Source organism: Sesamum indicum, linkage group LG9 (assembly GCF_026168435.1).
Source record: "Sesamum indicum cultivar Baizhima isolate 11 linkage group LG9, ASM2616843v1, whole genome shotgun sequence".
NCBI classification, from domain to species: Eukaryota; Viridiplantae; Streptophyta; class Magnoliopsida; order Lamiales; family Pedaliaceae; genus Sesamum; species Sesamum indicum.
In genome coordinates, this window is record NC_142665.1 from 18,211,226 (window position 1) to 18,224,738 (window position 13,513).

The following is a 13,513-nucleotide window of genomic DNA, read 5'->3' on the forward strand; positions in this document are numbered from 1 at the left end:
GAATTCAAATACTGGTGGGCATCTGAGGTGTGGATACTGTCAGATGAGCGACGTTTAGAACGAAATTGAGACAAATGATCACAGTTGGCTAACGCTTGGAAGTATTTCAAATACCATCTACATCTATTCAAGTGTGTAAATGTATACTTTGGTTATCCCTCATCGCACTTATTTTGCTTTTCGCACATGATCCACTATTCGAAAGAACGTATGCCATGTATAATTGTTATACATGTTTAGATTAACTACTGAAATTTTAAATTCGACTGCACCTCCCTAGCCATGTATTTCAAACCCAATAGTGATATTAAAGCCCGATTCATGCAAACACAAAATATAGTCTTAGTAATGTTTGGCTTAAAATTATATGATTGAGATGTTTAGAACGATTCTAAAATCATGCATGAGTTTTGGGGTTAGTTTTTATGATTTTATTATTAGACTTGTTCTGAAATTTCTAAAATTTCAAAGCATAAAAAGTTATAAAACCGTAAGGATAGGGTTTCAAGAACAGTCCTTCCATGCGTGTGCGCATGCTAGCAGCCACGCAAGCGCGCATAGGCTTTTGAATGAATCATGGGAGAGGTTAATGACTAAAGACCAAATCTTAACTGAACACAATATTATAATGATCTACTAAAAATTTTTCTGTTTAAATTATAAATGTCTAAGAATCCACTAATTATAATTCTTGAAGGAAACAAATTTAAGTGAACAAATTATAACGATTGGCTGTCAAATACAAAGATTCTCTTTGATTTCGAGAACCAAAGCTATATTCTAAATGAGGTTATTCCTTAGACTTTGTCGGACATGACAACCGCAAGGTCCGTAGATCATACTGGAGTCCATGGAAAATAAGATCCAAAAGTAATATGATGGGTTGGACGATTTCGGCTCGATAATGCTCCTCGTTAAAAAGAATTTACGCAATTCTAAATAGGCATATTAGATATGCACACAAAATTATTTTTTGGAGCTAAGATGACTAAAGGTCATGTGAACAAGAGGAAATGTTGGACATCCTCCACCCAGACAGAAGTTGAAGTTTCTGATGGAACATGTCTCTTCTAGAAAGGGCAATTACTCGGCTATCGTGATGGGTGCCTAGGACATTTCTGCAACAGACATTTTCGGTGTAAATGACCTATCTGCGTCATACTATGCTTAATCTCACTATTCATAATTGATTATAAAATAATTAATAAAAAAAATTACTTTCCAGATAATTAATTTTAAGAAAAATAATTATGATGTCCAAATTCATAATTTTATAATTCATTATACAGATGCAAATTGCAGCTAATGATTATGATGTCTGGATTAATAATTTATGATTAATTATGCAAATGCAGATTGCAGCTGAAATGCAATTTTTCTCGGAACATAAGTTTGGACTGCTCACTCGCTTCTTTGGGTTAAAAATACAAGAAAAACAAATCAAATTGTAACGACGAGCTGTAATAGCAATTCTACGCGACCTGAAAAAATATCAATTACATAACACGGCACAGCCGCCACGAAAAAGCACTGTACAGAATGGTGAAACGGAAAACCAACTGCAAGAACAGGTACCATTTGGGTACAAGCCAGTTACCTGTACAGGAAGTTCTAATGCATGCAAGCATGTGATCTGAAAAATGCAGCCATATTTGTGCAATCTAACAATTTAGTATTCTATGTATTGGATAGTTGGAGGGCATGTTGTTGTCTTCTGATGACCTGCACAATTGGAATTACAAGCATGAGAAGCTGATTTATTGTCATAATGCAATGTCGAACTTGTACTTGTTTTACCTTTAACTTGACGGATCTCGACTTCTCGCCATTCTTGGACAAGGGCACAACAGCAGCACATAAGGTGGGAGAGAAAATCGTCAAATAAACCTCCCTACAAAGGAACAAACAAGATGTGTATCAACAAATCTGGTGAGTATGATTGCTTAGTTTGTGTTGCGATAACAACGACATGATGAAGAGTGTTCTTTAGCTAAGCTTATTTAAAAGATCTTATAAGTTGATACATCGTATAAGATGTTTATCGAGCTTATAAGATGTAAAGAGGTGTTTGGTTGAACTTATTTAAAACTTCTAATAAACTCATACATTTTATAAGATGTTTCTAGTGCTTATAAGATGTTAGATTTTATTTTACAAATGAGCTCTTAGAAAATAAAATTACGGAGCTTATAAGATGTTACTAATAGCAATTTATAATTAATATGATAAAATTAGGAAGTTTGTTAAATTTTAGAAGTAGTTCGGAAACTCCTCCTTTGAAGGAGCTTTAAGCTTCTAACATGTTATAAGCTTCTAACATCTTATTTTTAGATCTTATAAGCTCGTTTTCTAAAAAAGTTTAGAAAACACTTTTCAATATCTTATAAGCTCTCAAACATCTTAATATGTATTTAAGAGCTCATTACGTCACCCAAACATCCTCTAATCTTATTTTAAAATAAGTTATTAAAGTGTTTGGATACACTAAGCTTGTGAAATTTTGTAAGATGTTAGTAATGGCAAATTCGTAACTAATTTGGAGAAATTTGAGTTAACTTGTTAAAATCTTGAAAATAAATCAGCAATCCTAACTTTTTTTAACCAAAAAAAAATTATAAGCTCTTTTACTAAAAAATTTAACCAAACACTTTGTAACATCTTGTGGGATGGTTTAAAGAAGGTTTACGTTCGTCCAAACACCCTCTAATCTCTAGAATAGACCGAGGCAACGGCTATTGTTTATCTTGAATTTTCTTATTCATCTTGGTGGTAAGACTTGCCACCTCCAAGACTTCATCGTCTAACAATTGTATATATTGTTTCTAGTCTCTCTTGATAAGTGTCGTAACTCAAATTGTCGTAGTAGTTCTACTCAAACACACAGTCGAAATAGACCACGGACACAAGACCATACAGTGATTATGTAATTACCTTGATGTTAAGCATTCCTCGAAGTTTCTTTCTGATGCAACAGGTATAGCAGCAGCAGGACAGTATTAAAGAATAAGCCATCAAGTCGTTACAGGCTTCTGCAGGAGCTGCAAACCAGAAGCATCATTTATAGCCCACAGAATTTCAATTGTACAAAACCAGTGACCGGAGCAGAACCAAGAACAACGTATGAAGAAAGCAGCTATAAGTCAATGAGTTGAAGACGGGTGAGGGGTAAACTGGTGCAATTTGTTCCATGTTTTGTTAAAGAAAAGAAGAGAGCTAACAATGAAGTAAATGGAGCGGAATAGATCATGATTCGTCCCACACTCGATTGATATCTTTCTCACATCGTGTATGCAAGAAAAGTGAACAAACTGCTCTCCTCTTTGTTGGTCAGACTAGATTTTCTGTTAATAGCTTAATTACTAACTCCTCTCCCTCGTTTGTAATTAGTACAACTTCCACTCTAAGTTTGATATATAAAAGATCCCGATGGAAGTTCGAATTGAACATTTTGCCACCAGTTTTAACAAAAATACTTGCATCGTTTTAAAGGGTGTCTACAATACTATCCCTAATTAAGTTTCATTGACTCAAGTTGAAAAATCTTAAATGGAAATATCACTTTTCCCTCCAAGTATATAAAAAGTTTCGGTTCTTGGAATTCAGCTCTTAAAATGTGCTCAATCCCAGTTTCCATTGTTTTAACTCAATCTGAAGGGATCAAATCCTATGAAACCTTGAATCAATTCTCTCCCTCCTTCCCTCCCCTGCTGGCAATTCGCCCTCTTTTCTTTTCATTTCATCTTCTCCCTCTATCGTCCCTCTTTCTCCCATTGCATTCACACTCCTTTCTTCGCTCACCGTCTTCTCTCTATCCTCTCTCTCCACCACCACCCTCTCTCTTTCCCTGTCATCTTTCCTTTATTCAGCCCATCACATCCTCTCTGTCTCCCTACTCCTCACTCGAGGCCTCATCTTCCCCATGGCCATCCTAAAGAGAAAGAGGTAATTTTCGCAATAAAAGAATTGAAAGAGAGAAATTCGAGAACAAAAAAAAAAAATAAGCAGAAAGGAAGATTAAATCTATCTAGTATTCTAGTTCTTAAGGGCACTTGACTGTTGGTATTTCAATCCTACAACACTAAAGAAGGTAATGAATACAAATACAAGAACGGTTGTCAGTCTACGATATATTTGGGAGTGCCAAAAAACCAACAATTAGCAGCTAACATCTCATCTCATCTGAGTGAGAAACAATTGGGTCAGATGAATTTCGATGAGATGGAAGTAACTTTTAAACGTACTTTTAGACGCGGGCCAAAATTGCAATAATGACAGTTGATGTTTGTATGAAAGGTGTTAGGTAGAATAAAATGTAATAGTTATAGTTTAACGGGATATGTTTATTTCTTCAGAGCAGTTAAATTTTGATATATGTTTTGAAGAAAATCACACAAAGAAACATACATATGGACAAGAAAATTTTTATGAGATGAGATGAAAAATTTTATAACAAGCCAGCACAACCTAAGTTTTGGGCCTCAGATGACTAATATTTTCCATGCAAGCTTACTATTTAACAACACTATTTCATTACTTTCGGGACTTTGTCTTCTACATATCTAATCATTTTACAACCATAGTTCCAAATCATACTAAGAATATCCTGCCCGCTAAAATATAATGACAATTAGGTTAGAGGCAAAACAGAGGTTTCTTTTTTTGCAAAAGCTGTAATTTTCCATCCAAAAACCTAACAACTAGGAAGTCAAATAGAGAAAATGTGGTAAATTTAGAGTAGAAGTTTCTGTAGTTGCAAAAAACAGAGAGTGGGCGGAGTTGGTGAGTGAGCGACTTTAGAGAAGATGTAGATGTAAATAATCCTATTGCTAATTGCCCATTATAAATTCTACCTGATACATGATGACTTTTCTTGAAAGTTTCTATGTCTTGTGTGATGGGGGTGGAAGCCTCAGCATAGTTTAGATAAAACATTAGAAAATGGGATTAAGATGGTTCTTAAACCGTCATCATAACTTATCGAGTTCCGATTTCTTGTTAGATCAATAATTAACCCCATTATTGAAGCATACGAGACTCTTGGACTTAAGGCAACATATTATTCCCCTCTTTTACACTTCTTGTATCTATGCAAATTCATTTCTCCCTAGTAATATGCTCAGACAGCTGACCGCTTCAGTCCATTTTGACTTCCCACACTATTTGCCAACAATGTATATTATATCGTTGTGTGTGGGATGCCTATTTACAATTTTAGTATCAAGGCCATTAACCACATACTACATTCATTTCAGCATATTAGTGTATCAAAATATTGGAGATACCATCACAACATTACGGTACATAAAAAGATTTCAATTAGAAACCGTTTTATCATCACCAAATATTGATCAAAACTCAAACTTATTAGTTAAGATTCCAATATGTTGCATTCGGATCGATGGACTTGAAGTTAAGGTTTCTTGATTCATAATAAATTCACTGTAATTATATGGAAACGTCTATGTTACAAATGATTTCAAATCCGTCAATTTTCACTTTGAACTATATACAGTAGCATTTTGATGGATTTCAACTCCAATAATATGGAGTCATTTGAAGTCATTTGAGATCGTTTTTCTAAATCCTTTATCTCAAGTTCAAATCCCCCCATCGAAATAGAGCCCTAAATTGTATGTTGTTTCATTATCACTACTTCAAATGCTAAACAATTGCTTCACAGAAAAATCACAAAGTTCAGAAAATGCCTTGTTGCTAGAATAAAAGTTTTAGATAATTGAAAAGATAAATGCAACTTACAGATGTGTCTATTAGTTGCTACTGAAGCAATTCTGGAAAATGTGCCACAAGGGAAAAGCATGGTTTTTAGGCCTGCAAATTGTATAAGCCACTACTTATAACACATAATAAGTATAATAATGACTCTTTGAAATAGAATTAGTTTTATAAGGATACGGAAAACACACGAAAAATAAAAATTAAAGAAACAATAGATTAAGTGGATAGCAGGAGCACGTGTTTTTGTCCATCCAACATCAGAATGGTGCCAAATTGTGCTTTTCTGTGAACAGATTTATATCTCCATGGTAAAATACACATATACCAAGTCACAATGAACTTTATTTATGTACAGAGTGGTTATCAAATTACTCATGTGCATGAAATAATATGGCTCATCTTTCCCCTATTACATCCCGTTAGATGTTGTGGTGGAAAAACCAAAATGATTTAATTAGATTTACCAATTCAGAAGTGGTCTTTAATAAAATTAAACATTATGGAGTTCAATTTCACATCAAACAATAGTCAGGCTGTGACATCAATGGAGACGGGTTCTAAGAGAACAAAATTAGCTCTTCCATGGTCCTTCTGGTCAATTAATCGTTTTACAAAGAAAATTAACCTTATTCCACTTGGTTACCAGTTGAGTTTTCTTTGATAAAAGAATACCATGCGAAATCATTGCAGTCTCACCCTCAATCCAAAATCATATTTTCCCATACCTTAGCATTTAAGATTTCATAAACCACCTGTATTCGAAAAAGAACAGAAAGACACAGAGTGACTTGATAACAAGAAAAAATTATGCAACTTCAATGTAAATGAAGAAGTGAACATACATAGAAGAGGTTCGGAACAGCAGCCAAGTAAATCTGAATGCCATTCATCCTGTGCACCTTTAAATGATAGCAAATCACGTCTTGAGGAAACTGATGATGTGTTCCTGTAAGGAATAATAAATGTAAGGCAGGAGGAATCAAGGAGGTGGTGGAACTTCAATATAGAGATAATTAACATTAATAAAGCTAAAACATAAACATAACTCATTCAAACTGGGCTCATCTATATCAAAATCAAGGTGCTTATTGGGAAACCAAGTACTGGTTGTTGCTACAAGTTTGAGGATATATGTGCATTAGCCTAACTGCTACTGGCATTAAATCTAACGTGTACAATTGATGATCATATTTTAGAACCGCACAAGCTACATCAGGAATGATGAGAAAGTCATAGAATCTAAACGCTGTGAATTGGAACACTGACCCTGAAGCTTCCTGCTTTTCACTGTTTCTACTGTAGTTTTTATCATAGTGTTCCTTTTCACTGCTGACATCAACATAAACCTGCTCCACCTTCGATTCTTTCGTGAATGAAGTTTTCTCTGGCAAAGAATTTGCTGCAACAGCTTCAGTAACTTCAAGAAGATGCTGAATCACTTCACACTGGCCAACGTCCAAATTAGCTTGTGAATGTTGCAGTTCTAATTGAAGCTTCTGATTTTCTTTTTGTATGGCCTCGCAAATGGGCATGTTTGGGTAGGAACAAGAAAGGGTTTTCTTCAAAACAATGGTGTCATGCTGTGAGGGCTCACGCTTCAGAATCACATGTTGTATCTTCCTGTCCTCATCATCCAAGGTATACTCATGTTGGTCCCTTTCAATCATTTCGAGTCGTTCCTGACAACATGTAAAGCAAATTAATATAAGTTAAGGAAAACAATAATTATCTGAGCTCAAGGGCAACCAGTATATCCAAGTCCTTTTTACTCTGCCTGACTATGATATGCGGTGACGTTCTGGGATATGAATCAGAAAACAAGTTTAATCAATGAGAGTGGCGTTATTTGTTTGATATATCTCTAAACATGATTTCCGCAAAGAGAGTTTCATAGCTTTTCTTCATATAAAGCTGTAAGAACAAGGGTATCAGAGACGGTGCATTAACAGTTGACGGCAAAACAGTCAATACAAGTTTATCTTTTGCCTAGCCAAGTTAAAAAAGAGTATATACTCTCCTAGCAGTGTTCTTTTAAGACACATGTGAAATCGAATAGTTAAAATAATTGCCAAAGATTTAGAGTTGAATCTCTTTACTGCTCCAAGTGAAATACAGAAAAGAGTGAATCTTTGCCATGACAACAATAAATATAGTTATGCTTTTTATAGCCTCAACATCTCCTCCATATCTCAAACATATTTTATTTATTTTAAATTGTTATAGGTCTCTTCTCTCCTTATAGTTGATCGCCTCTACCTCATTTAGTTGACAACCAGTTAATTCCAAATTTATTTGTAGATCTAGATGCACTTCTGCTGATACTCATGCTGGCTTGCTACACACTTCACCTCAGATTTCCTGAAATTAGGTGTCTTAGAAGTTACCCTAACAAACATTGTGAGGATAACCTCTATTCTCAAGCTGACATCTCAACTGCTGGTGGATTTTCAGTCACAGTTGCATTTGTACAGCAGAAAAGTTTGGTACAATGTCTACAAAGCACCAAAAACAGCAGATCATAAGGAAACCAACAATGTAAAGTGATGCAAGGAAACAACCAAATGGTATTAGAAATTTCAAGAATCGCCAAGTGAGGCTTCACCACATGATTTGCATCAACTTCTCACCAATTGCATCCAACTTTAAATTGAGACTACTTACTCGTATCAAACTTTATATTGGGATAACTCTTAAATGCACAATTAAAACAAAACTACAGGCAAAAATCAAAACGGAAATTGGAAATCAAAGATAGAGTTGGGCGTTATACAGAGAACAATATGTATAATTCATATATCACTGACGAAGAAACTAATTGCAAATCAAAGAGAAAGGAAAACAATACCCGAACACGAGCATTATCAACAAGGGTAATGAGAGGTATGATCTTCAAATATCGATCAATCTCACTTTGGGCCTTCCTGAACTGGTAAACAATGTTCCATCCCATCGCAAGGAGATAGAAATAACTCCGGTCCTGACAACTATTCACCAAAATGTAAGACCTCCTCAACGCATCCTCAAGCTGCTCCAATGGCTCTCTAGTCTCTGGATACTTTTTGAGCTCCGAAATTCTAAGTGACTCCAATAAATTCCCAATCAGCTTCAGATGCTGTGCAAACTGCCTGCAGTTTTTCTTGTGCATTCGGGCTGTGTTTGCTGCCTTCACAATCATTCCGATCAGACTTGCAGCATCCACTCCTGCCAGTTGTGCTACATTCGCAATTTCCCCAAAATGTTCCCATGTCGACATCCTCAAACTCCCTTAAAAATCTCCCTCCAACCTCAAACTGATCTAGATGAACCCAATAAGCATATAGGCGTTGCAGATCAGCATATCACTGATCAGAAGTTTCTCCCATCACCGGAACTCTATCTCTTCACTAGTCTTACTACATCAAACCATCACAAATTAATGAGTATTCCAGTGAATCCCATTTCCCAATTTTTCACAAATAGGTAGATGGAAATTCAAGTCTTTTCCAGCATGCAACTTCCACACCACAATGTGACCTCTACAATGATTCTCAACTCTTGACTGCAATACAGACCAAACGAAAGAGGGAATTAAAGCAATTATTCACAAAATCTAAACCCACAGAATCCCAAGATTCGCAGTAATCCAGCCCCAGAACAGAGAAGAAAAGAAAACAAAAATATTACAGTAATCCCATTACCCTTCATCTGGCTTTCTTTTCTCCGACAAAGTGAAAAGGTAAAAACCAAAAAAGGCTGCAAACAATTAAAGAATGTTTGACTAACCCCTTTTAACCATAATGACAAAAGCAAAGAACTGAATAAACACAATTCAATAAACCCACCTTTAAAATTCAACGAAACCGATAACTCCGCAGAATTTTGCCTGCAGAAACAAACACCAGAATCAGTCCAAGAACTATTTCGGTATAGAGCCAACGCACTTGTGTATATAAAAGAGAAAGCGGCAGTGTTCACGAGTTGGGTTTAGCATTGTTAACCAAGAAAGAATTCCATGTAGATGGGCCAAGAGAAAGAAACAGCTTTAACGCACTCTGTGGAGGCAGATTCTTCTTCAGTGTCAGTAAACAGCGAAAAAAGACACCAACACGAAGCCTAAAATTGAGAACAAATGTCTGTATATGTGTGTGAATGAGTGTGTGTTATAGTGTAGGACATCTGTCTCTCTCACCGTCACGGCTTCGGTGTTCCTTGTCGCGACTCGGTTTGGAGAGAACGACTCCGTGACTACTGCTTTAGCAGATACCTACGTACGCCAGATGAGTGACTTTTTCCCTTGGGAAGTGTTGTTCTCGGATGTTTTTTTCTCTTTCATTTTCAAATAACTTACCTATTCAAACATGCTCCATTATATATATATATATATATATATATATATATATTTATAAAATAGTTTAATTATTTAGTACACTTATTTAATTAGAAAAATAAAATAAATAACCAATTAAAATTTTGAATTTGCATGCATGAAAGAATAATTAATATAATTAATTAATTAAAAAAAATCTAACTACCGACAATCAAACATACTCGATGAGTGTGCAGAACTAAAAATAAAATATCTATGTGAAAAACAATATTGAGTAGAATACTTTTAGGGATAATTATGTTTATAATTCTTAATTTATGGTCTATTTATATAAATGACCACTGTTTTTTTTATGTAATTATAGAAACCACTCCTGACAATCCAAAAATAAGGGTAATTTGTGTAATAATATTGACGTTTCTGAATTTTGATTGGTATATGTATAATTTTGTAAAAGATAGTGATAATTTGTATAATTAGATCATAAATTAGAGGTATAGATGTTTTTTTCTACTTTTTTTAATTATTATAATTGATGCCTCTCAATCCAGCGGCTAAGTGACAGGTCCAAGTGATTTACACAGGATGAACAGTTGTTACCACATCATCGAGAAGTAGGAAAAGAGATAACTATCAACCGTCAATTTTGTTGGACATGTGCCTTATGTTTGGATCTGTGTCTTGAGTGTTTTGTTTTGTGTTTTGAAAATAGAGATAAGTGTGTGTTGAATATATGGTATATTTGAATTTTGTGTATTGAGGTAATTTAAAATATTTTAAAATAAGTGGTGTAGATTTGATGTTGAAGTTTGAGAGACAAAAATCACTGTTCATTGTCAAATCATATCTCTTTTATGTATATTTTTATATATAAATATTGTATTTTTAGGAGACAAAAATCACTGTTTATTGTCAAATCATGTCTTTCTTATATTATATATAAGTATATATATATTATATATAGAAAGTTTAAAAAAAAAATACACAGATAAAGTGCAAAACACAAAAACAAATTTTACAGTCTGCACACTAAAACTTTATTTTGATTTTGTTTTTGTTGCTTTCACTTGCTATTATTAGGCGTCGGAGTGATATTAATGGTAAAGTTCGTATATCATATGAGTCTTTTGTAATTAATTGGGTACAAAAGTAACATTAATTGTAAACTTCGAGTATCAATTAAATCATTTTATAATTATTAAAGTATCAAAATAACATTAGTAAAAAATTTGGACACAAATATAAATTTTAGGGTGAATTACAACGAGCTCTCTTGAGGTTTGGCATAATTATCAATACCACCTCGTTGTTTAAAAAATTACAATACCCCCTGATATTTGATGAAATTATGTAATTTTTGGATGGATGTATAAAATTGTCAATTTTGCCCTTAATGTAATTTTTTTTAAAAAAAAATAAATAATTTGTAAACAAATCGAATGAGGTGAATGGAAAATTTAAAAAAAAATAGCCACTTAGGTTATAAAAAATTAAAAATAAATAAAATTATAGTTTTTAGTCTACTAAAAATGAATAAAAATCTAATGGGTTGGACTAATTATTGGACAACCATTAAACTTAGGGGTACTAATAATTTTTAAATAACGAGAGAATATTTATAATTATGCTAAATTTTAAAAAAAATCGTTATAATTTACCTTAAATTTTACTGTATAATTATTACCTCAAAGAATAAAGCACTAAAATTCTTCTCAGCATTTATTGTGCTGTCAAATGAGACCAAAAAAACGTTGGGAAATTTCTAGCGTTTTTTGTTGTTGTCGGATGAGAAGCATAGAAAATAAAAAATGTAGAAGAGAAAAAAAAAATTCAAAAAGAAGTTATTTGTAAAAGAAGAAGGAAACAAAGTCAAAGTGGGTCCTTTTTGTCTTTTGTTAATAATATTCGCATTTATCTTTTTGTTAATAATAAATTATTTTTTAAAAATATATATATATTATTTTAACTAGTGTATTTCATATTTATTTTATAAATATTTATCAATTATATTATTAAAATATTGAATACTAATTGAAAAATTGAATGTTTAATTCTGCATTGCTCTAACTGAGTAATATAATTATGGGTCAAATATATTTTGTACCCCTAAAATATGTTACCGTGATCGATTACCCCCTAAATTAAATTAACATTCATTTACTCCCTACCTTTGGATAACCCTTTAAATTAAATAAGAAGTAATAAATATACCCTTAACTATTAATTATATATATTATATTCATATTAATTCCCACTATTGTTAAATATATCAATCGATTTGAACAACTACAATGTTTATAAATTAATACGAGATTTGTATAAATTAAGTCAAAATAACTATTTCAAATTTGAGTGTATAAATAGTTGTATTGATAATTAGCAAAAGTTTATAAATTCACTAATTTTAAATTAACGAATAAGAGGCATTTTAGCATATTAAAATTTTACCCACATGTATTTTAGGGTATAGGCTCTATCCAAATGCAAAAAAATTATTAGCATAAATATGTATCCAAATCTGGATCTAATGTAAAAATACTAAGTACCAATATGGGTCATAACTATCAAAATTAATCTGGTTTGGGTCTAGGTATTGTACACCAATTGATAGGCCTAATGTGTTGGACTCAAAGTTAGGTCAAAGGAAAAATAGAATTACTACATGGAAAGACAAAAAATTACCTCATTAACTCCTAAATTATCTCATTTGACATTTGGGTGCCAAAATAATAGGCTCAATCACTTGTAATATTTTTGTCATTAAAACATCTTGAGAAGTGCTTCTAGTTGTTTTGATTTTTTTTGTTTTTTGTAAATGAGTTTGATATGACAAAATATGGTTAGCTTAATTTACGGCCCACATGCAAGAGCCCAACATAAACCAAAGAAAGATAACAAGGTAGGAGGCAAAAGAGGGCGTCGAGAGCTCCCATTCAACAAGGGCTCAAGGAAACATAGTGTTAGTCCCAAACCAGGGGGCAAATGGAGGATTTGCGTGGATTTTCAAGATCTCAATAGGTTTGCCCAAAAGATTTTTACCCTCTCCCAACAATTGATCAACTGGTAGAGTTCACATTTGGTTGCAAGCTACTGAGCGTGATGGAGGCATTCTAAGGGTACCTTCAGATTATGTTAGCTCCTGAAGATCACAAGAGGGTCGGTTTCGTTTCCTCTGATGGGACGTTCTGTTATCTGGCCATACCATTCGGGTTTAATAATGTGGAGACCACTTATCAATACTTGGTAGATAAGATATTCTACCCCCAGCTAAGAGAAATGTAGAAGTATACTTAGAAGATATGCTAGTAAATAGCAAAAAAGTTGGTGATCTTGTACCTAGAAGAAAGATTTGGGGTCCTTCGAAAGTATAAACCCAAGCTCAATTCGGCCAATTGCGCATTTAGAACCCAAGGCAGATGATGACCTACAAACAAATAGTCCCCCTGGAAAACTTTAATGATCCAAACAAGT

The 13,513-nt window shown here is 33.5% G+C and overlaps 1 protein-coding gene across 9 annotated transcripts; it reads right to left on the reverse strand.

Annotated features, from left to right (window-relative positions):
- Positions 1-1,482: 1,482 nt before the first annotated feature.
- Positions 1,483-10,047, reverse strand: MCA1 (PLAC8 family protein). Of its 9 annotated transcripts, none has more exons than XM_020699316.2 (10): positions 9,905-10,047; positions 9,558-9,598; positions 9,414-9,468; positions 8,582-9,274; positions 7,003-7,415; positions 6,579-6,682; positions 5,758-5,829; positions 2,932-3,038; positions 1,798-1,891; positions 1,483-1,722 (listed from the first exon to the last, which is right to left on the reverse strand). In XM_020699316.2, exons 4-10 carry the CDS (start codon positions 8,987-8,989, stop codon positions 1,670-1,672), a joined length of 1,251 nt encoding a protein of 416 aa, XP_020554975.1. In that variant the 5' UTR covers positions 8,990-9,274; positions 9,414-9,468; positions 9,558-9,598; positions 9,905-10,047; the 3' UTR covers positions 1,483-1,669. The 9 variants fall into 9 exon arrangements, with proteins under 9 accessions (XP_020554975.1, XP_020554972.1, XP_020554973.1 ...); XM_020699313.2 differs by having other exon boundaries at positions 9,767-9,905; XM_020699314.2 differs by lacking the exon at positions 9,905-10,047 and adding an exon at positions 9,714-9,875.
- Between the last annotated feature and the right edge of the window lie 3,466 nt (positions 10,048-13,513).